General features: G+C 44.6%; 2 protein-coding genes across 3 annotated transcripts; one reads left to right on the forward strand and one right to left on the reverse strand.

Annotated features, from left to right (window-relative positions):
- Nucleotides 1-1,894: 1,894 nt before the first annotated feature.
- ark2n (arkadia (rnf111) N-terminal like PKA signaling regulator 2n) lies at nucleotides 1,895-13,529 on the reverse strand. 2 transcript variants are annotated; one of them, XM_083657595.1, is made up of 5 exons: nucleotides 13,356-13,529; nucleotides 11,187-12,081; nucleotides 3,378-3,548; nucleotides 2,847-2,961; nucleotides 1,895-2,278 (listed from the first exon to the last, which is right to left on the reverse strand). In XM_083657595.1, the coding sequence occupies exons 2-5, from the start codon at nucleotides 12,013-12,015 to the stop codon at nucleotides 2,089-2,091; spliced, it is 1,305 nt and encodes a 434-aa protein (XP_083513721.1). In that variant the 5' UTR covers nucleotides 12,016-12,081; nucleotides 13,356-13,529; the 3' UTR covers nucleotides 1,895-2,088. The 2 variants fall into 2 exon arrangements, with proteins under 2 accessions (XP_083513721.1, XP_083513722.1); XM_083657596.1 differs by lacking the exon at nucleotides 3,378-3,548.
- A 458-nt stretch (nucleotides 13,530-13,987) lies between these two features.
- On the forward strand, nucleotides 13,988-21,362 carry atp5fa1 (ATP synthase F1 subunit alpha; the record flags this gene model as incomplete). Its single annotated transcript, XM_083657330.1, is given in 14 exon segments — nucleotides 13,988-14,044; nucleotides 15,230-15,308; nucleotides 15,481-15,633; nucleotides 15,636-15,643; nucleotides 16,869-17,042; nucleotides 17,176-17,245; nucleotides 17,248-17,368; nucleotides 18,468-18,653; nucleotides 18,655-18,745; nucleotides 19,062-19,115; nucleotides 19,182-19,352; nucleotides 19,476-19,583; nucleotides 19,673-19,817; nucleotides 21,343-21,362. Coding segments are annotated over 14 exon segments (1,437 nt in total).
- Nucleotides 21,363-23,501: the final 2,139 nt, after the last annotated feature.

Raw genomic sequence — 23,501 nt, forward strand, 5'->3', positions numbered from 1 at the left:
AAGGAGACGGTAGCAAGCAAGCCCAGAGGATCAGGGTCAGAACAGTTCATACATTAAATGTATCTACTAAGCCCCACAGCACTTGACTCTTTCTATCTATGTACTAAATTCACATCTATTATTAAAATATCTGTTGTTGAGATAGCAAAATCCACTACTTTTGAAGGTAAAAGAATAAGCTATATATAGAATTCTGAAAGAAAATAGTGCACATTTCAAGGAATTCAGGCCATCTTGCGTTGCAATATTCACTGGAAGATACGTTTTCCTCAGTTGTTCTAAAGGCCTGGGCTCCCCGGGAGGTTCTAAAGGCCTGGGCTGCCCGGGAGGTTCTAAAGGCCTGGAGTCCCCGGGAGGTTCTAAAGGCCTGGGCTCCCCGGGAGGTTCAGAGGAGGAGGTTCTAAAGGCCTGGAGTCCCCGGGAGGTTCTAAAGGCCTGGGGTCCCCGGGAGGTTCAGAGGAGGAGACCTCATCCACTCAAGATAAGCACACAAACCAGAAGAGTGCACCCACCCAGTCAGCAATGCAGACTCATACATTCACTGAGAACTACGTCACCTGGCTGGCACACTTTCACACTCTGTAGCAAATATGTGGCTTCATCAAAACAGAGGTACATCATCTGCATTGCCATATAGTATAGCTTTGGTGGAAAGAATTGAGTAGTATTTTGTAGTGTTCGGGTGGTGCATGTGTCCGTCTGTGCATTGACTTTAACCAGTGGTTTTCTTTCTGAAGAGGAAAAAATGCAGATACTAATAAAATGCAGATACTAATGATGCCATAACCGAAACAAAATCTGTCAATTAAATGAAAAACATAGGACAGCACCAGAGCACAAAGCTATGCTATGCTAGGCACCGACTGTATAAGAAAGCAAAGCTAGTATCAATGCAGGACTGACGGTGGAACCAGTGGTGAGACTTTAGAAAACTCAACAAAATTGACCATACAGAGAAATCCAAAGGGAAAACAGCCATCGATCTACTATGCTCTCTAGTACAACAGCTGGTGTACCAGCTGCCATGCTGTCTTGACTGCAGATAACAAACCCAACCCAGTCTGAGAATATGCTCCTACGAGTCAGTGTGTAGTGTGGCAGATCATCAGTCTGCTCTGTCTTTATTACATTTACTATACAGCTTGAAGCCTACCACACAAACCACTCCCTACCTAAATGAGGTATTAAATGAAGGGAGGATATTGCTATAACAGTTAAATTCCTGTTAGACTTCCACCTGCACTGTAAGGCTACGTTCACACCGCAAACCTGATTTATTGCTCGGATATACATGTATATATATATTTGCTCTGATTTTTTTTGTTTGGCTGTTCACACTTTTTTTGGGGGGGGCGGGGGTTGGATGCACGATATTTCAGCAATCATATCAGTATCAGCCAATGTTAGTCATTTTTTAACATGTCGTCATCGGTCTGATGTTGCAATGTTAATATCAGCCCAAATGTTCACATTGAGAGGAAACAACGTGGTAAATCTCTGATTTATGGGCTTTTCCAAATGTTTTGGAAGTAAAGAAATTCGTTGCTTTTTCAAATTCACAATGTTTACATGTGTTTTTCAGTTAGTAAGTATGTGCAAAATTTGATTACCATAGAAATGTGAATACAGATCAGAATGGAAAAGGTCAGATTCCATGTGTGTTGTCACACAGCGATGAAAAAAACAAAAACAGACCTGAGTCACTGGTGTGTGTGTGTGTGTGTGTGTGTGTGTGTGTGTGGGGGGGGGGGGGGGGGGCAGATTTGGGCCACTTTGCCTGCAGTGTGAGTGAACGTAGCCTAACGCCTTGTCGTCTTATTACAACTAGATTCATCCTTTAGTTGTCATTGCTGACAAGCCATGATCAGGGAATCACTTCAGTAGAATGGCTTTAATACACATGATTGTTGGACAGTAGGCTAAAAACAAACAGTACTCTGGGACGAGAAAGGTCCACGGGCAGTTACACGTGCGCCTGTAACTCTAGGAAGGATTTCAGCCATAACATGGAGGCGCAGTCAGAGGGAGCAGGGAGAGAGAGAGAGAGAGAGAGAGAGAGAAGTAAGGAGTCTTCAGTGTACACGTTCTTTAGAGTAGGTATTTGTGTCCGGTGTCCTCGTCCAGTGTCAGATCCACCACTTCAGGAGGGGACACCCAGTTGGGCTGAGGGGAAACGCTAGTCCAGAGCTGTGGCTGCCTTGTGCTCTTCAACTGCTCCACTGAGTTTGCCTTCCAGGAGGACAAGCTCTTGATCACCCCTCCACATGGATGGGCACATCTGGATTAAAAAAGAAATACACAACAACTGTGTAAGGATCCAAAACGCTGTTGTAAACAACACAGTTGCTAAAACACATCCTAAAACCCACATGAAGTGTCCTTCCTTAACTAAGCAATACAGTTGGTATATATAAGGTTTGTGTTGGAACTCTTAACTAGAGCCTGACTGATACTGGACTTTTTAGGCCGATGCCGATATTAGGGAGTAAAGAAATTCCGATATCGATATATATCGGCCGATATTCTTATATTATATATACCCATTCATTATATTACACAATTTATTTGCAACGATCCCTCAAATATCAAACACTTTCAAACACAGATATGTCTTGACATGACTTGAGATATGTAATGTAGGGAGGATATTTTACAGCTTATCAATCAACTTTATTGTCCAAAATTACATCAATGCAATGAAACCGTAAACTTCACTGGGAATTTAATAATGATAAATAACTAGAAATAGAAAAACACAAACAGAACAAATATAAAATATAACTAATATAATATCGGTCGGCTCTACTCTCAACATGTATTTTTGTGTTGTTGACCCGTCTCTTTACCGTGTGTTTTCCTGCACTCCTACTATCTCCACCTCACTATCTGAGGAGCCGATGTGAATCTGTCCCTTGTGTAGAGAACTCTCCCTGTGGGACAGCAGCTCTGCCTCCACGTGTCCTGAAACAAACAACGGAGACAAAGTCACACACTTGAAGGAGACAGCAGCCTGAGGCCGTGTTCACACACAAAGACAGCAACTGCTTTGACACAGACAGACGAGGACAAAACAATGATGGACGTCTGACACTGTTCTGGACTGGATAACAGGGAGACATATTTTTGGACACAAAATAGTGGTCTTTTTGTTCACGTCAGCTAGTCTCTGGTGATTTTGATTTGATTTTTGACTTGCAACACAGTGGTGCGTGGGACGAGGACAGTTGTACTTCAGAGGTTGTCCAGCAGAGGTTACTAGGATTCACACCCGTTAACCCCACATAGCAGGTTGCATATTGGTGACACCCATGCCTCTAAATGTCTTCACTCAGAGGAGTGGACATTGTCAGTTTGGATACACCGGGTTTGTAACTGACCTGAGAGAGAGCTCAGAGCTCTAATAGAGCCAGAGTGAGCGGCCATATCCTGGCCTCTGTGTGTTTCTAGCTCACTCTTTATCACGCTGGGCCGGACTGTCTCCACACTCAAACTCTCCTGGTTAGAATCAGTGTCTGAAATATCATAGTGACCCACTACTGGAGGCCCGTCTGCAGAAAACAAAGAAAACACTTCGTTATTCAGATCATGCTGTGTGGAGCAGAAGATGGGACAGGACAGCGCCTCCTAGCTTCAGCTGTACAACATGCAAGGCAACACGGAGAGCCTAAGTAACGCCCTCTTTCGGGTTCGGCATGGGACCCAAGGGATTTTATTCCCCATTCATTTTCACATAGACATTTTGAAAAAGAAGAGTACTAGTAGTTAGTACAAGGCATGGGTCGATTTCCGGTTTTACCGGTTCGGTTCGGTGTACGAGCCCAAACCGGTTTGATCACGTGCAAACCGAAAAAAACGTTTATTTTTATTTTATTTTTTTAATAAAAAAAAATAGTGCCAATCCATTCTGATTGCACTATTTTTCGTATTAGCCTCTTCTCAAGTTGCACTAGCAGGCAAAAGTCTTATTTTGTTTATTATGTTGATGTTTGAAGAAAGGTTAAGCTGAATAGTTATGAGAAATAAAAACCGTGTGTTGTTACAGTTAAATGGTTCAGCTTATTTGTATTCAGTGTTCGTGCTGGTTGGCATACCAGCTTAGAGGTGCATTATCGCCACCAACTGCAGTCGCATTACAGTCATTTATGGGCTACACTAATTTTTTTTTTTGCGTGTAAAATTAGATATACCGGTTTGCTATTTTTTGGGGGGGGGGATATCGAACCGGTTTCAAAATTTTCAAACCGACCCATGCCTAGTAGTAGTTAGTAGGAGCCGTAGTTAGTAGGCTAGCCATAGTAATAGTAGTTATTAGTAGTAGTAGTAATTAGCAGCTGTAGTAGTTCGTAGTTACTACTAACTACTACTAACTACTATTACTTAGTACTTAGTAGTAGTCTGAGTGAAATGTTCCATGTTCTCAGGTCTCTCCTGATTCTGAATAGTGCTGAATCACTTGGTTTGACCAAGTTCAACTCTTTTTGAAGCATGTATGGAAAACTGAATGAAATCCATTAGGTCGCATGCCAAACCAGGAAGAGGGTGTGACTTGGGCAATCCACACCCCATCGTCCAAACTAATGATGCTATATGAATGAATGCGCATCAAGAGGCTATAATAATAGTAAACATTTGGCCTATGCATTGTGATCATGCTGGCCGTGCTGTAACACAATTATAGAATGCTTCCACTGTCAAAAGGACTAGCTATGAGTCATAATTCAACAAATTAATCTATCTATCTCTGTCTAGATAGTATCTAGTAGGGCTGGGTATTGGTTCAAATTTCAAGAATCGATTCGATTCCGATTCACAAGGTTCCGAATCGATTAATCCCGATTCGATTCGATTAATTTCAATATCGATTTGGTTAGTGATACTAAAACATGTTTTTTGAGCTGTAACCTGAATTACATGATTGTCCAGTTATGTAACACAGGGGTTCCCAACCTTTTTTGCGTCAAGGACCAGTAGATACATGGGGAAAAAAAAGTTGCGGACTGGTTGTCAATTTTAATGGTTTTAGTTACACATATATTTACTCACCAGGTGGTGACAAAGGGTAAATAACAGCCTTTTCATCTGTCAATAAAGACACTTTCGCAATTATGCACAGTGATTTGATTTCAGCCTATATAATTTCTAAAAATAGATATTAATGATCAAACATTTCCATTCATGTAGCCTACCGTATTTATGTTTTTGTTTCAACTGCAAACATAAATAAACGTCAACTTGAAACTATGTTTCAACTACCACACACAGCCTATGCTTATGTTTATAAAAAAAAAGAAAATGAATAAAAAAAATCGATCTCTGGACATATGAATCGATATCAAAGGATTAAAATAAAAATAGATTAAAAGTCGGAGAATCTATTTTTTTAACCCAGCCCTAGTAAATAGTATCTAGTAGATAGTATCTAGTAGATACTGCCATTTCAGGCAAACACATTTAGGTAGGTACAGTAATAAGGTGGAAAGAGTGATTGTGCTTGCAATGCACTAACAAACATATTACAGCAGTACTTTTGTGTCTCTGTTTAATGCTTTTAAAATAACAGCCATTCACATAAAAACGACACCAGAATACAATCGTTAGAAAACATGTCCAAAGTAAAGTCATCTTATTCAGTGAATGAATCATAACAGAGAAGCCAAACGGACAATAGAACGTGAAGTCCCTGCGTTACAACAACATGCATCTCTGTTCTACCCTGTAAAAAGGAGGAGTCCCTGGGAGGGACACACACACACTGCTATCCAGACACATGCCTGTGAGTGTGAGGACCACCTGGACATGGACTACTGCCCCGTGTGTAGGGGTGACCAATAAGAGAAACGGGAGGGTACCAGGGGGTCACCAGAGGAACCAAGCACTTGTCAATGTAAAGGCCAGGTCATAAAGATAGAAAAAGACTCGTGTAAACTAGGATAGTCTCTTTGGTAAACATTGGACTGTCCTCAGTGCTGTTTTTAATGCTCCCTTTACCATGTAGACAACGCAGGAGCAATACCAGATCATTTAAAAGCCATTTCAGTTGAAAACAAACTGAGGACCACTATTAGTAATAGTACACCATAATATATATATATATATATATATACCGTATATATATATATATATACCGTATATATACTGTATATATATATATATATTTCACACAGACTCCAAAAACAAAACCATGACACCAAGAGAAAGTAAATAATAGAAAATGTTCTGTCACATTGATGAACCTGAGCAGAGGTTGAGCTTGCACACATGCTGCGGTCTGCTGATGAAAACTCATCTAGATGCTACTTTACATAATCACACAGAAGTCACATGCAGACAGGAGGAGGGGGAAAAACCATTTGACGCGTTCAGCTGAAATGATTGTAGAAGTCACAATCAAAAGAGCTATACAATAGATACACAAAATGCAACACTTTCAACATCCTAACTATGAATAGGTTTAGGTCACGGATTCCTTCATCAATGTCTGTGATGGCTGGATTAGTGTTTTGAGTGTAAGGAGGACTGTGACACTATAGTCTTGCGAGGGTTGAGGGAGCGACGCGTGTCCGTCCGTCCGCGTCAAAGACCACAGGATCTGAACCAGAGAAGGCCACTTGATCGCCTGGATCATTCAGTCTTAGTGATTTTGTAAATCAGTAAACGTTCATCTTAGCCACATGCACCATAACGCAGCTGTATCACTGCTGTACATCTCTTCAGTTTCACACCTGGCTTTTCAAGTGTTGAAACATCGGCCAAGCTGGCAGGCTGCAGACCAGTGCAAATAACCATAACAAGGAGATTATAATACAGCGTTTTGAGGCTCTTGATAATGTAGCTAATATACCCGCAACAAAAGACGACATGCCTTATTTGATGTCCATGATCTATATATAGGCTGATCTATATATAGGCTTCTAATCTATATATAGGCATCTAAAAATAAACATTGGGAGTCATTTCTCCCTCACCAGTTTCATTCATTACTGCACAAAGGCAGTACTGCAGCAATGGAAGCAAGGACAACAAAGTCGTACATGGTGTAAATAAAAAAATAAAATAAAAAAAACAATCTAATCTAATTACGTTCCTATGTTCTCAAAAACAAAGCTAAAAACTGTGTCGGTTAGTATATTGTATTTATATTAGAGGCAAACCATTTTTTGTTGTCATGTTTTGATGTTAAAGCTATGCCACCAAAATAAAGGTTGTCGTCACAAGAGTTAAAAAGTCCTGAACCAATTAGAAGCAAAGAGCAGGCATAGTTCAGGGAAAAGGTGGGCTAATGTATTTTGTGTTGAACCTGATTCCTAAGATGCTCTCTGCGTATCATTCCCAGCATGAAGTCAGTATGACAAGGCACATGCTACCAAGCAGCAGCATCCAACCTAGCAGTGTTTCCCCTAGAAACTTTTTCAGGCCTGGAGGGATTTCGAAACGTACCCCGACGTCAACGGTGGGGGCCCTCGCTGGCGACGCTAAACTTTTAGCTAACCTGTTCGCATCTATGTTGGCAATGGCATCCCAAGTATCATCATACTATTATGGGATGCGATGCGAAAAGTTGTATTATGGGATGTGCGTTTCCCAGGCAACGACACGTTGACACGTTTTGGAACAGCGCTGCACGCTGGCACGATGCTCCTAAAAGCAAAATGCGTATTGTTTTGAATGATTTGGCATCTTCTATTACTGTCAACACCAGTATTGTAATAATATGCCATAAAGGTTTATTGAAATTCTGGGGAGAGCAAAAAAAAATCGGAGAAAAAAGTTTTATTTTTATTTTTTACAATTGTTTTTCTGTGTCGTTGGCCTGGCGGGCCCACCAGGCCTGTAGAATGGTAGGGGAAACACTGCCTAGCATTTTAATAATGGCTACCAAGGTTCTGTTTTTTTAGACAGCCGCTGTGTGTGTGTGTGTGTGTGTGTGTGTGTGTGTGTGTGTGTGTGAGAGAGAGAGAGAGAGAGAACGTGAAGTTGGTAAACAAGAAAACACCGTGAATCGTCCATACAGCAGCAATACAATAAGAGCCCTGACTGGAGAGTCTTTTGAAATACTTGTCACAACAGAACAACAACAGGCTTCTCACGGTAACTGTTCTTTCCTGTACAAACAAGTCATTTGGCTGCATCACTCAAACAGCTGAGTTGAAGGATTGAGAAGGTTTCAACTCTCACAGTGATTCAGTGCTGCAGGCCTCAAGGTCCTGCACAGTAAACAACAAGTCTTTCAAATGAAATGAACAGCTCCGGCCCAGCTGCTGCTGCTGCAGGTGGAGGTGGGACAGTGGAGTGGAATTGTCCTGCCATCACGTCGTTTAGAAACACCCACAGCTATGCTTTCTGCATCCACTAGGTGGTCTGTACGTGGTAAGATCACAGTATACAACTGTGAGGAGTGAACTCGACAGACTGGAGAGAGCAGGGTGTGGAACTCTACACAGTGAAGAGAGCAGGGTGTGGAACTCTACACATTGAAGAGAGCGGGGTCTGGAACTCCGAGGTTTCCGTTTTGAGTGACCACTTCAGGTAGGACGTTGTTGTTGTTGTTGTTCATAGGGGCAGCAGGGGTGAGACTGGCGTTGTCTCGGGCCAACATGTAAGCCGCCATGGTCTCTGCAGACTCTGATGATGGCAGGAAGGAACTGGGGGGGGACGGTCGCGCCCCGCGGCCTCGGGTGTGTCTCCGCCTCCGCCCCTCCGGGGCGTCGCTCGAGCGCTTGGACGAGTCGTCGTCGGAGTCGAGGCGCGCCAGCTTTTCCATCCAGACGCGGAAGCGCTCCTCGGTCTGCCGCTGCATCAGCGCAAAGCGCGTCATGGCCTCCTCCAGAACGCTGCCGATGCTGTTCCTGTCCCACGAGCCGCTGTCCAGCAGCCCGTGGATCTGGGCGGCGCCCACTCTGGTTCTCTCCGTAGCACGTCTGAAGCCAGCTTTAAAGACATTGAGGCCAAAGCCATAAGAAAATACACTCGCACTTTTCATGCTTCCAAGGTGGACTTTTGTTTTCAAAAGAGGAAAATGGCAAAGTTTGTTTTTGGTTACGTGCAGAATCAGATCGACTCGTTCATGCTGATGGACTATCATCTAGCATGCATGTTGGAGGAGCACTGAAACATCTCTGTGCGGAATGCAAAAAAAATGGTTGATAACATTTCATGTTCTACAGGTTTCTACAGGAGGATAACAAACTGGGTGTCTCGGGCGACTGATTCAGTGGCTGCTGAGGTTGGGAAGATGCGTTACGTGGTGAGATTTTGAAGTCAACACAACCGAATAATAACGCAGATGAAATTACAAACCTACACACACCAATGACGAAAGAAATAGCTTTGTCTACATGTTTTCACCGATATTAAAACAAAATGAAACAAAAATGGAGCAGGTCAATGTGAGTTGACATAGGCTAACGATAGCTCTCGTTAATGAACATGACTGACTCATTTCACTCTGTGACGATACCTCTCGCTAATGAACATGACTGACTCATTTCACTCTGTGACGATACCTCTCGCTAATGAACATGACTGACTCCTGTCACTCTGTGGATACATGACAGGTAGCCTACATATTGCTCTATTACACAAAAACCTAAAACACACCATGAACTAGATGGAAAATGAAACATGTTCCCAGACCAACCAAATAGGCTATATTGAGAAATAAGTACGGTAATAAACACAGTGAAAAGATCAACCTGATCGTATAGAGACTAGAGAGAGCCTCCTTCAATAGCAGAGAATAGGCAGCAGGCCGGCAGGAACTAGCATCCTGTTGGTAGAGAAACTAACAAACAACTCAACTCACCCAGGAGATTTACACAATTACCAGCAAAGATCAGGTAACTCAGGGGACAAGCACAGGCGTGGTAAACAAGCAGACACAAAGACACCACACATTTGATCTGCTAGTGTTCTTCCTTGTGAAACCCTTATGTGCCTGAGCTTATAGGTTAGAGAAGACCACTCCAAGTAAACCAGTTTAGCAGAGACGTCTGCAGCCACGCTTCACCAAAGCTGTGTGTGTGTGTGTGCGTGCGTGCGTGTACGCGTAAAGACCTTCTATGCAGGTGAAACAGGAGCTATCGGAGCACAGAGTGAGGTGTCCAGTGTGCTGAACCATCTGCTTAGTTCAGATTCAAAACAAGCTGCACGTCTCTGAACACTTCCTACGTTGGAACAGGAAGGAGGGGCGGAAACGACAGTGAATCATGATAGATCGGCTAGAGGGGCGTTCAAAAGCCACAGGTAGATTAGACAACGTTAAGAAAGCAGCATGTTCTAGTTCTAGTTAGAGTCTTCAGGTAAAAGACAACCAACCATTTAAATTAAACTTCTCTCAATTTGGAAATAAAGAATAGAAATCTTTAGAATAGCATTGAGTATTCTCATTAAATGGCACATTCACCAAATACGGTTACAGGCCTAGATTCTCATGTATAAGACAGCTTTTTCTTACTAACACACTAACACTGAAAGGTGGTCGCATACTTAGTCTTGCAGATTGTAGCCTACTAACAGCACACAGTGACATCATATACCACAGTCTATTTAGGGTCAATGCTCAGGATAAAAATGGCCCACTCGTGGAAGCGCACAACTCACAATATAGGTTAGCTTACAGCAGAACACCAGCCCATGTAGATATCATTCTGTATGGACGGAATCATGTCCACTAGACTTCCACAGCATGCACATGAGATCAGACTACTATAAGTGACTGGGGCTCCTGTCTTTCTACATGTGAATGGGTGAATAATCTAAAGACATGGTGAATGAAGACATGAATGAGGAGGAGTGAGTAAACACACACAAACAAAGCAGTGTCCGTATTGATCTGATGTTACTTGGGCTTTGTAAACAGCTCATGTCATTTTCTTACACTATATCATCATGTTATGTGAACAAACTGATTTGAGGTACCTGGACATTTGAGGTCATGCAGGCCTTGAAATTGAGGTTAGAATTTGATGGTGAATTAATTGGTGGTGAAATAATTAATTAAAATAAAAAATAATGTAGGCCTATCATCTTACCATACTAGGTGACAAAATCCCATTGTTTGACACTGGTATATCTGGGTGAGAATAGTGACTATTAGGACATGTAGTGGTTATTAGGACATGTAGTGGTTATTAGGACATGTAGTGGTACTCTCTGTAGATGTACATGTTGTGGAGGTGGGATGTTACCTGGGATATCTGTGTTGATTGTCTTACTGCCGCCTGAGGTGTCGTCGTCGTCCTCCTCAGAGGAGCTGGTGCTGGAGTCACATGTGAGCTCGCTGTCGCTCGTACTGCTGTCCTGCAACAGGTTATACTTCTTCCGCGCTGCTGCCTCCCGTTTCTGTCTCAGCAGACGCATGCGCTCCTTGTGTTTCTGGCTCCGGTGACCTTTCACCTTTGCCAGCTTGCCATTGGTTTGCTTTTCTTGCCCGCCTACTGCCGCCACAGTGTGCTGGCAGCGATTCTTCTTTGCCGCCATCGCGTTAGCCGGCACGTCGCTCTCCGAACGCGACCTCCGGGACTTCCTCCCCGCTGTCGCCGCGGCCCAGGTTTGCCCTCCTGCCGCCTGGCCGGGGTCGGCGGCGGCCTCCATGTTGCCCTCGTCCTCTTCTCCCAGGCGAGGGACGGCCCCTCCTTCTTCCCCTGAGGAGAGAGTGTCTGAGTCGGCCAGGTGGCCGCTGGAGGAGGGGGAGAGCATGCAGGGGTTGGAGGAGTCGCTCTCGTAGACGTTACGGGAGGCAGGCTTGTCACTCCCTGTGGAGGCGTGCTGGGATTCTGGGGAATCGCGGCGGAGCTCCTTCATCAGGCACGGCATGGAGAGGAGGCCCGGCTCGCCCTCCGTATGCAGCGGGCTGTCGCCCTCCTTGTCCCTCGTCGGCGAGCTGGTAGTGGTGGTGGTCTCGGTTTTCAGATGCTCGTCCTGCTCATCGTGGACAGAAGCAGTAGCTGACTCTGCATCAGCAAGGCTCTCTGCATCCACAAATTCCTCTGCCTTCTCTGAGTCAGCCATCTTCATGCTAGTTGAGCCCTCGAGCCCAAAGGTCCAACTAACATGGACCGATGTGCCTGGACAGGAAGTCACCTGGTGGAACACAAACATGACATCATTCATGACCGCTCACAGTCACACTTCATGTTTTGAAGGCATGGAAGATGACTTCTTTCTACAGTATGTGCAAGGTAAACGTCCAGTATACAGGATATATTTGTGTCGAATGGTGGCTCAGGGTTTCGTCCTGGACTTGGCACCAGCCAGTATGTGCTGCTGTCCAAAACATGTGTAATAAATATTCAAATAGAGGTATGACCGCAGTCACCGCACCTAAACGCATATGTGGGTCCTAATTTGCATATTTACATTTTTAAACTCATCTCAAAGTAATGTAGTGTGTCACATAATATACAAAAATCGTGTATTTGAAATTAAAAGCCAGGATTACAAGATCTCTCTCTTGGTACCAGCCATTATGCTGCAGCGGATTATGTGTGTATTATTATTATTTTAGCTAGATTAGACTGGAGTGGAGTAATATTCAAACTCGATATTCTTTACAAACCGACTGAAATCAACACACAACACGGTCAATCTGGGAACCCAGAGTGTATCAGTCTCTGACCGATAAGACTCTGGGTGCCCAGATTGACTCTCACTGTGTACATTACATTACCTAACTTATCTTATGTAGAACATTTCATAAATTGGCATAAACACTTCCTGAATCTTAAATACAGTTTGTTCATATTGGTTGTTAGTAGCACAAAAACCGAATTTGCAGTAAAAGCAGAGATATGTTGTGTCATTTTAGGCAGAAGCTCCCATTATTTTGTGTTGAGAGGTTGGCATCTAAGACGAAAGAAGTTGTGTAACATAACAACAACACGTAACGTTGTTATTATCTCGGCACTTCCAGGTATGAATCTGTGACTGTGTGAGACTGAGGTCGTGACTATGTGTGCAACACCTTCATCTACTACTGAACTTATTAGAAGCGAGTAATAGACACACAGCTTCATCTGTAGCGCCTGAATGAATGGATGTGGTCGTGCAGCTAGCCAAGGCTAGTTAGGGCTCGGGTCCAGACAGACACTAGTTTAGCTGCGTAGTGAGTCTAAGCTCGGTCTTAACCTTTACGCTGTCGAACTTGGCCCGAAGAAGAGCACAAGTCGTGGGCAAACATTGAAGTTGCGGGACAGCTGCTGCTTCGCAAGACCCCCAACATGGAAAGAGTATTTGTCCGTCGAGGGGAGTAACGTTAACAGGCAGGGCAGGCTAATGTCAGCTAACGTTACGTTCACTCAGCTAGGAGCGGTAACGTTAGCATTTCAATCAGCTAAGCTAGTTCACCTAGAACTTACCGTGGTGTTAGTTATATACTTCTTCTCCCAGTGTCCGACTTTTTGACATCTTCGTTAATTTCTAGCCTTTTAATGTAAGGCGCATAAATGATGCACTGCGTGATTAGCTCTTTACTTCTCTACAACTTGGAAAATGTGAAGCTCTTGGCGCAGTGCACTTTACAAGCCCCGGCGGTTAGCTTCGCCAGCTAACGTTAGCTAGCTGTGTTTATTTTAAAATGTCTCCATCAGCCGTCGTTCACAAAAGTACGCTGCTGCATGCGCCACTTCCGGACTGGTTTCAGAGCCGAGCGCCCCCCTGCGGTGGGACAGGGAGCAACAAGGAGCAACACTTCCGGACTGGTTTCAGAGCCGAGCGCCCCCCTGCGGTGGGACAGGGAGCAACAAGGAGCAATGTGACGCACGCACACACACACACGCACACGCGCACGCACACGCGCACGCACGCACACAAATGCCGCAGGGCAGAGATTACGTCGTGGTTACGCCTCAACGTGGGGTCCGGCTCCCCACCAACTGCGCACGACTGCGCAGCTCAGAGAGCCTGACGACGAGAAACTTTTCTCCCCGAGAAGTATGGCAGCCTGCCATATGTGCAGCCCGTGCAGCAGGACGGAGCCCCGGACGCCGACATGCTGTCATGTGTAGCAGCGGCTCTCGCCCGCAGCCTGCCTCGACGGGCTGGATTTGTAAGCAACCCAGACACATCTGTGATGGCTTTCTGTACAACAGTTAGGAATCAGTCCAGCTCCCATGAGGAGGCCATCTTTGCACTGGAGGACACTATGCCCCGTCTCATTGCTAAGTTAGTTCCCCAGTGTTGCCATTTGGTTACAGATTTTGATAAGCTGCCCTCAAATCCACGATAAAACAGTACATTATTTTTGGTGTCAAGGCGATAATGTCATTGTTGATTATCTCCAGCCGTCTAGCTGGACAGCTAGTGTGTCGAACCACTGACAGTCAGTCAATGTGTCAAATGTACAGTCACTTAATCAGGCGTGCAAAAGGTGACAGTCACCTTTTGATCCCAAAATAGGGCACTTAAAGTGAATGATTTCTGAGTCTGCCCTGGCATCTGTTGTCACCTTTTTCACTCTCCATGAGTTTGCATCCCTGCTTACTGCCTGTGACAGTCTCTCTGTAACATTAGTACAGGCAGCCTCTCTTTATCCCGCATGTTTACCTACCTGTGTGGTACACAACTAGCCTGCTGTTCTGTCTTTAGTATGGAGAGAAAATCATGTTAACCCGTCTGCCATCATTTCTGTTGACACCAAACTGCTCTCGTTTCAATTGACTAAAGTTCACAGTTTAAAACGATGTGGCACTGCAGCACACTCCCACCTCCCACTGTCTTCTGGTGGTCGATGATGATGGAATAAGTTCACCAGTGAACCTGTTTTAAAGTGCTGCTTGCAGCTTGGTAAATTGGATACATGCTGAATGCATTATGCTGCTATTATAATTTTTGGTCAATTGTAATGAGATAAAAAATATGAAGCCGTACGTAATTAAACTGTTAAGAGGGACCACTGTGAGTAAAGGCCGCTTTGGAGAACCAGATTGGTGTCTCCACAATGTCCCTGTTATTACCAGTATATAAACATTTAAGCTGAGTTGGCCACTATGTGTACAGTGTATGCACAGTGTAATTCTCTAAATAGTGTGCATTACAAACATAAACAAACCAACAAACACACACAGCCCGGCTCCTAAAGAGGGTTCCTGGAGCGCATGATGCATTGTTGTAGGAATTGTTTGTATTGCAAAAACAGTTTTCATCAAATAAGTAGCCTAATTTCCACTTATTTGCACTGCTACTTGAATAACACTTTGTCCTTTTCCCCATCCTTATTGTTTTCTTCTTTAAGGTATCAAAGAGTGTTGCTGCAGCAGCATGTGTAGGAGTCAGGAATCTGCACAGCGCCACCCCATGGCTGCAGAAAACAGGTCAGTCGTCCAGGAAACCGATGGGCCATCAGACAACACAAGCAGCCAAGCCAACAAGCATAGCAATTATCGAACAGTTGTAAGACTATATCCATATCTGATTTAAATGTAATATTACATTTGAAATGGTTAATTGGTGGGTCCTGATCAGTAAAAAAATAAAATTGCACAGCCGAGGTGTCGTCCATTCTGGAGGAGAAGATCCTGGGAGCCGACACCGGTGCTGACTTGGAGGAGACCGGTCGTGTGCTGTCCATCGGTGACGGTGTCGCCAGGGTGTACGGTCTGAGGAACGTGCAAGCCAAAGAGATGGAAGAGTTCTCCTCCTTCTCAAGGTGAGGCTGATGTCACCTCCAGGCCCACTGACTGGATCTGATGTCACCTCCAGGCCCACTGACTGGATCTGATGTCACCTCCAGGCCCACTGCCTGGATCTGATGTCACCTCCAGGCCCACTGACTGGATCTGATGTCACCTCCAGGCCCACTGCCTGAATCTGATGTCACCTCCAGGCCCACTGCCTGAATCTGATGTCACCTCCAGGCCCACTGCCTGGATCTGATGTCACCTCCAGGCCCACTGACTGGATCTGATGTCACCTCCAGGCCCACTGACTGGAGGAACATGGCAGTGACAGCCTTGAGGCTACAGCAGCAGTCTGGCCAAATATCTGTGTGGAAAGGGAATGTGAAATGGCTCTCCCCTCCCCCAGCAGCTACTGTCGAGCTGCCCTTGAGCAAGGCACATAGCAGCCAGTGCTCCAGTGGCAGCAGGAGAGTATGCTAGCTGCACTGAGCTGCTCCCAAGTGTGAATGTGTGGAACTGTATGAATGAGTGTTGCTGCCTAGGAATGTTGCTCGTCGACTTTCCCTGGATAAAGGTTAAAAAATGAAAATCTGATGATACTTTCTAAACCAGTCTCCAGGATTATGATTTACTCCCTCAGGTTTCACCAGTGGAGTTGCTGCTTGTTTTGGGTGGAGGCAGTTGGTGATGCATTTTCCTTTTTTATGTGTGCAGTGCAAACTATAGAGACACTGCATGAAATAGGCCACACCCATCACGGGGGAAAAGCTCCGTTCATTTCCACACACCAGCGTCATTTTCCTTGAATTAAACATAGCTAAAAGCTGTTGTGTTAAAAGCTGCGCAGACAACAAATGTAAAAAAATTGCCAGTTAAAGTTTTTTTGTACTCCCGAGGAAAACAAGGAAGCCATTGAGAATTGGCGAGAAGAAAAATTTGCAAAATGTTTGAAATTTGAAAAATGTTGCTGTCAATGAAGTAAGTTGGAGTGTTCATCTTCCGTATATACGATCTTTTTGTGCAAGACCCGACGATGCGCGCGACATAGGAGAACGCCAGGATTGGAGGGGGGGTTTCTGTTTTCCCCCATCTTGGGCGTGGTTTCTGAATGATGACGTGCTCCGCAGTGTCTCTATAGGTTCGTGCTGGTGACTTTCTGTGCCTGCTCTCCTACAGGGTATGTCTCTGAACTGATTTCTGTGCCTGCTCTCCTGCAGGGTATGTATCTAAACTGCTGTGCCTGCTCTCCTACAGGGTATGTCTCTGAACTTGGAGCCCGACAACGTTGGAGTTGTGGTGTTTGGTAACGACAAGCTGATCAAGGAGGGCCACATTGTCAAGAGATACGGTGCTATTGTGGATGTGCCCGTTGGCGACGAGCTCCTGGGCCACGTGGTCGACGCTCTGGGCAACGCCATCGACGGAAAGGTCAGAACACGGTGTATTGTATTTTTAAAATTCAAATCCATAAATTTCCCTTTGGGGTTATTTCATAGAATAGCGCGCAGTAACACAGTTTACAGTCCCATGCCTTGAGTTTTCTCCACCTGCCTCTGCACAGGGCCCGCTTGGCTCATCGACGCGTCGGCGCGTGGGTCTGAAGGCCCCTGGTATCATCCCCCGCATCTCTGTGAGGAGCCCATGCAGACGGGCATCAAAGCTGGGCACAGTTTGGTGCCCATTGGTCGTGGACAGCGTGAGCTCATCATTGGTCGTGGACAGCGTGAGCTCATCATTGGTGACAGGCAGACTGGGTGAGAGGATCCATCCTGCCAAAGTGAATTATTTAGTGCGCGGCGCTGTTGACGTCTGGGTTCCCGTCGGCCCAGTGCCTTTGAAATGATGATACAGCAGTGCTGCTTAGGCTAACTGTGTTATGATGTGACCATATCAGTTAAGAACAGAACAGGTCAGGTTTACCCTTCACATTTTTGAGATTTTAAACAAAAAAAAAAGTATGCAAGCTTTCATTCCCATCTGTCACTATAGACAGGCAAAGTAACCGCCTACTTCCTGCTTCAGCACTGTACCAGAGATTTTCATCCGCCATTTATTTTCCCATAGACATTTCGTAAAATGCTTATCAAAATAATTTTACTTGTTCAAACCAAACGGTTCAGATCTATTAAGAAACAGGAGAGACCGCATAACATTTCACTCGGACCAAAACGTAAAAAAATTGCGGATTTAAAGAAAATATCTTTTTCGATGTAGGTCTTTAAGTTTTGGTCCAAGTGAAATGTTCTATGGTCTCTCCCGATTCTAAATATAGCTGAACTGTTTGGTTTGACGAAGTAAAACTATTTTTATAAGCATTTTACGAAATGTCTATGGGAAAATAATGGCAGATGAAAATCTCTGGTACAGTGCTGAAGCAGGAAGTGACGTTGCACTTTAGCTCTCTATGCCAACTGGTTTCACTGAGTGCTTCCTGTCTCTGCTTGAAGGTTGCTGCTCTTTTAAATCAGGTGATGCAGTGATTGGTTGTAATGAAAATCTACCTAATATTGGGCCTCTGGCACATGATTGACAACCACCGATCTATCAATGTGATAGAAATATCACTGTAGGAGTGTTAGGAAAATTAAATCATGTAAAAATCTCTACAAATATAATTTTCACCTAGACGCTCACAGATATATTTGGTGCAAAATATGTACATCCTAGAGTTTATTTGTTTTATTTTTTGCTTTGAGAAGTTTACCTCAACCTGGCAAAATACTTAAAAACAAATCTTGTGGGTAAACACAAAATGGGTTAAAAAATTTTTTTGTAAAGATGGTAATCAAAAGACCTAACTTCTTGTTCTGGCATGAATATCCAGAGTTTTACATTTATCATCTTACATTGCAGCAAAACCGCTATTGCCATCGACACCATCATCAACCAGAAGCGCTTCAACGAGGGAACGCATGAGAATAAGAAGCTTTACTGCATCTACGTTGCCATTGGCCAGAAGAGGTCCACCGTGGCTCAGCTGGTGAAGAGGCTGACTGACGCCGATGCCATGAAGTACACCATCGTGGTCTCTGCCACCGCCTCAGTACCTGGCACCCTACTCTGGCTGCTCCATGGGGGAGTACTTCAGAGACAAGCACGCCCTGATCATCTACGTCGATTTGTCCAAGCAGGTCCGTTTGATTCAATCCTGATCTTTTAGTTGTGATTGTGTGTGGGGTGGGGGACTGCAACTAACGATTCATTAATTGATTGATTCCCCCCCTTTCTCTGATTAATCATTTCCTCTATAATATGTAAAAAATAAGGACAAATGACAATCACAAGTTACCAGAGCCCAAATAATTGACAATCGATTAGCGAAAACATCAATATAAAATCAATACATTAATTGACAAATTTTTTCAGCACTACCCTAAAGTGTGATTTGATGAGAGCACACCATTGGGGATTGTATCTAACCCGACCTTGCTCCTCACCTATCTTCAGGCGGTCGCCTACCGTCAGATGTCCTTGCTGCTGCGTCACCCGCCCGGGCGTGAGGCCTACCCCGCCCGGGCGTGAGGCCTACCCAGCCCGGGCGTGAGGCCTACCCCGCCCGGGCGTGAGGCCTACCCCGGAGATGTGTTCTACCTGCATTCCCGTCTGCTGGAGAGAGCCGCTAAGATGAACGACAACTTTGGCGGTGGCTCCCTGACAGCTCTTCCTGTTATCGAGACACAGGCTGGTGACGTGTCTGCCTACATTCCAACCAATGTCATCTCCATCACAGATGGACAGGTACGTACAGGTACGTACAGGTACGTACAGGTACGTGTGTGACTGGCTGTGTGCTCTGTCTCACAGTCTCTGGCAGTACAATCCTGGACCAGCAGCTAAATAGCGTTTTCTCTCCTCACTCAGATCTTCTTGGAGACTGAACTGTTCTACAAGGGTATTCGTCCAGCCATCAACGTGGGTCTGTCTGTGTCCCGTGTCAGATCTGCTGCCCAGACCAGGGCTATGAAGCAGGTTAGTGCTGCTGTTTGGGCCGTCTTGTCCCGGGTCTACCCATGGTGAATATCTTGAATTCTGACTAATTTATTCTCGTCCATCATCAGGTGGCCGGTACCATGAAGCTGGAGCTGGCCCAGTACCGTGAAGTAGCTGCCTTTGCCCAGTTTGGTTCTGACTTGGACGCTGCCACTCAGCAGCTGTTGAACCGGGGTGTTCGTCTGACTGAGTTGCTAAAGCAGGGGCAGTACTGTGAGTATTTGCTTGAAAACCAACTTGTTTATTGTCTGAGATTTCAGATTGCTTTATCCATCTGTACAGAAGAAATGACAATGTATCAACAAACTGCTATTAACACCAGAGACAATGTATCAACAAACTGTTATTAACACCAGAGCAGAGACAATGTATCAACAAACTGCTATTAACACCAGAGACAATGTATCAACAAACTGCTATTAACACCAGAGACAATGTATCAACAAACTGCTATTAACACCAGAGACAATGTATCAACAAACTGCTATTAACACCTTAAGTGCCATAGCCGAAATAATTCGTCTTACATAATCCAGCGCTTGAGTGCCAGAGCCGAAATAACTCGTCTTACATGTTTTTTTGACGGTGGGACATCAATCAACCCCTTTTACATCTTCCAGATAACTATTTGGAGCAACAGCATGCGTGTAATCTATTTTACCGACCACTAAGTGGCGACAGAGACCGAGAGAAGTCACATCCACGGGACCCAAAAGCCACAAAAGCAGCCGCCTCCCGCGGAAAAGCCCGGACACACACACACAGAACGGACAGAGATCCCTTCCCCCCAGAGCCGCGCAGCAACGCGCGAACACACACACACACACACACACACACACACACACACACACACACACACACACACACACACACACACACACACACCGCGGGAGAAAGCCATTCAAGGAAATGGCGACGCGATTTTACAGTAATCCGTTTCAGACTCGTCTTGCCCGACAGGCAGACAGGCAGGCAGGCACGCAGACAGACAGGCAGGCAGCACAACGCGCTTCTGACACGCCCGCTGAAGCCAGGAGGAAGGAGAAGACACACGGAGGGAGGAGTTTGAATGAGAGGGGTGTTTCCTGTTGTTATGGAGGAAATTACTGTTCAAAACTATTGTTTAGAATGTCTGACGGTCTTACTGATGCCAAAAATGAATGGTTAAAGTGACTGTTTCACAAAAAGCCATTTATCTCTGAATAAATTTCCAGACGCTGAAACCATGCTGTACTCAACGGCTAATATCTACATAACTACTAACTCTGCAAACTAACTCTTTTAGACAGAGAAAGCACACATTCTATTAGTTATTTTTAGATGATTGGTGTTCATGAATTCTTAACAGAAAAGAATCCTCGGCTCTTCTAAAATGAGCCAGAATCGTCAAAAACACCCCTGGCACAACTTACCTACAGGAATGAAAACATGGCTGGCATTCAATGTGTTAACACCAGAGACAATGTATCAATAAACTGTTATTAACACCAGAGACAATGTATCAACAAACTGCTATTAACACCAGAGACAATGTATCAACAAACTGCTATTAACACCAGAGACAATGTATCAACAAACTGCTATTAACACCAGAGACAATGTATCAACAAACTGCTATTAACACCAGAGACAATGTATCAACAAACTGCTATTAACACCAGAGACAATGTATCAACAAACTGTTATTAACACCAGAGATGATGCGGGACTTTGTCTCTTGGTTGTGTTTATTGTCTAGTATATTTGGACTCACCATAATGGCTCCTCCTGTAACTAAAATAACTTACCCTTAAAACGACAATTACACTATGCAACTTTTCACATCGAGGTAAGATTTTCTTTCTGTAAAACCTGTGTTTTGAACGGGACTTGTCTGCTGCTCTTTTAGCCCCCCTCATTTCTTGATGCTTCCTGCCATTGTTGTTGCTATGACTTCCCATGTTCTGGGGTCTCTGCTCTGTCCAAGCCCATATTATCATATGTCACTGACTGACCCACAGCAAGAGATCTACGCCCCAACATATCCTGACCATTGGAAAGCTAATTTCAGGCAAATGAGGGGGATTTGGGGATAAACACAGGGTCACAGACTGATCATGTACATACTAATGTACATTTATTTTATGAACTATCATTGTCTTGGGTCGCTCTTGGAATCTTTGGTACCTTGTTTTGTACATTTTGCAGCACTGCAACTTCAGAGGACATATGCAGAACTGTGTCCACTAATATCCAAGTAAACCTAACTACTATAGCTCTGCTATGGGTCTATGATGCCCCCTGCTGGTGGGCAGGCAGCACAACATCATTGATGATACTGAACCAGAGTCGTAGTGAAATGTTTTGAACAGACTGGACAATAACATTATACCCTACTACTACTCTGTTTGGAGTTGCAAGGCGCAATCGCCGATCACCTACAAAATTTGCCAAAAGACCTTTCAGGGGCCTGGAATGAATCTGGTGCAAATAAATCAATCCACCCACGTGGGGCACTAAAGCGATTTTGTTTACCGTCTTCACACTGAGACTGCCATTGTGACATCACCATCCCTTACCTGCTTCCCTCTGATGATGTCACTATTGCTCGGGTGACATCACTGATGACATCACAATTGCTTGAGTGACATCACTCACTCACTGATGTCATCACAATTGCTCGAGTGACATCTCTGATCCAACAATGCCCAAAAGCAAGTAAGGTTTTGTGAAGACCCCCATGATGGCACCTGGTACTTAATCTCCAGCAAAAATGCCACCTGGCACTTCCCAAACCTCTTCAGTAAAAATGGACCTTAACCCCTAACAATGCAAGGGCACCATCAGAGCCCAGCCCAGTCACCAACAAGTCCAGCATCCCCACCTGGACTAACTTGGACTCTTAAGTTACTACTAAATACGTGCTGTGTGTCTAATATCACGACACATGATAATGTCAGCGCCTCGTCCTCTCAGCCCACCATCACTTCGCTGTTATAATTAGTGGTGAGGAGATGTGGTGGCCGGCGTGCAGAAAAGATCACCCAGGCCGTCTGCAACCTCATGGAGACGGATGTGCTGCCCAGCTCTGTATGGAGTTTGCATGTTCTCCCCGTGCTCCCCCAGGGGGTTCCTCCGTATATAACCCCCCCACTAAAAACATGCAGAAGATCAGATCGTCATCGTCATCCGACCAGTGACGACAACACCCGAAGTTGGTCCCCGGGCGCTGTACGAGAAAGCGACCACTGCTCCTGGCCTGTCCCCCGGAGGAAAGGATGCCTGGATGGGTTAAATGCAGAGGACACTTTTCACCGGCCACCGTCAGCATGAGTGTGTTGTGGCCGCATGCATGTGTTGTGGTGTTCGTGTGACAATAAAAGACGGGCTTGTCCCGTTACAATACACGGTTTTCAACACCTGATCAATGTGATTGAGCCAGCGTATGAGCTTCCCTCACGGAGCACCATTACCAGGCGGATTGAAAAGCGCTTCATAGCGCTTTGCACATAGGCATTTTGTAAAAAAATATATTATTAATATAATCGATAAACGTTAATTTTCCAGAATTTCGATTATGGAAATTGATTCAAAATGCCCATCCTCAGTCATTACTTCCTTGTTCTTTCACTAGCCTACAGCATTTTTAATAATTAGATGCAAACAATCATAACAATATCCCATTCAGTTACATAAGTCTAGTTCCATATAGACACCAGAATGCAGGAAACTGTCTCTGGAACTCAAATCCCCCCCCCACCCCCCCTTTTTTTTAGGTCTCAAGTTTGGAAACTTACACAGACACAAAACCACATTTGAAAAAAGAGTACACCTGTCTTTCAAAAAAAATTGAAATTTTAATTATTAAACAGGCTTGTAAACATATATATTTAGGCAATATATCAAAGAAAGCTTTAT

This window comes from Poromitra crassiceps (assembly GCF_964638095.1).
Source record: "Poromitra crassiceps genome assembly, chromosome: 21".
In the NCBI taxonomy this organism is placed as follows: Eukaryota; Metazoa; Chordata; class Actinopteri; order Beryciformes; family Melamphaidae; genus Poromitra; species Poromitra crassiceps.

Bases quoted from the DNA above. Each gene is read 5' to 3' on its own strand.
- ark2n (XM_083657595.1), bottom strand. From the start codon at position 12,015: ATGAAGATGGCTGACTCAGAGAAGGCAGAGGAATTTGTGGATGCAGAG. The intron at 3,549-11,186 runs GTAACATCCCAC...TGTTTTCTGCAG, and splicing joins AATCAACACAGATATCCCAG to ACGGGCCTCCAGTAGTGGGT. The intron at 2,962-3,377 runs GTCAGTTACAAA...TGTTTGTTTCAG, and splicing joins AGCTCTGAGCTCTCTCTCAG to GACACGTGGAGGCAGAGCTG.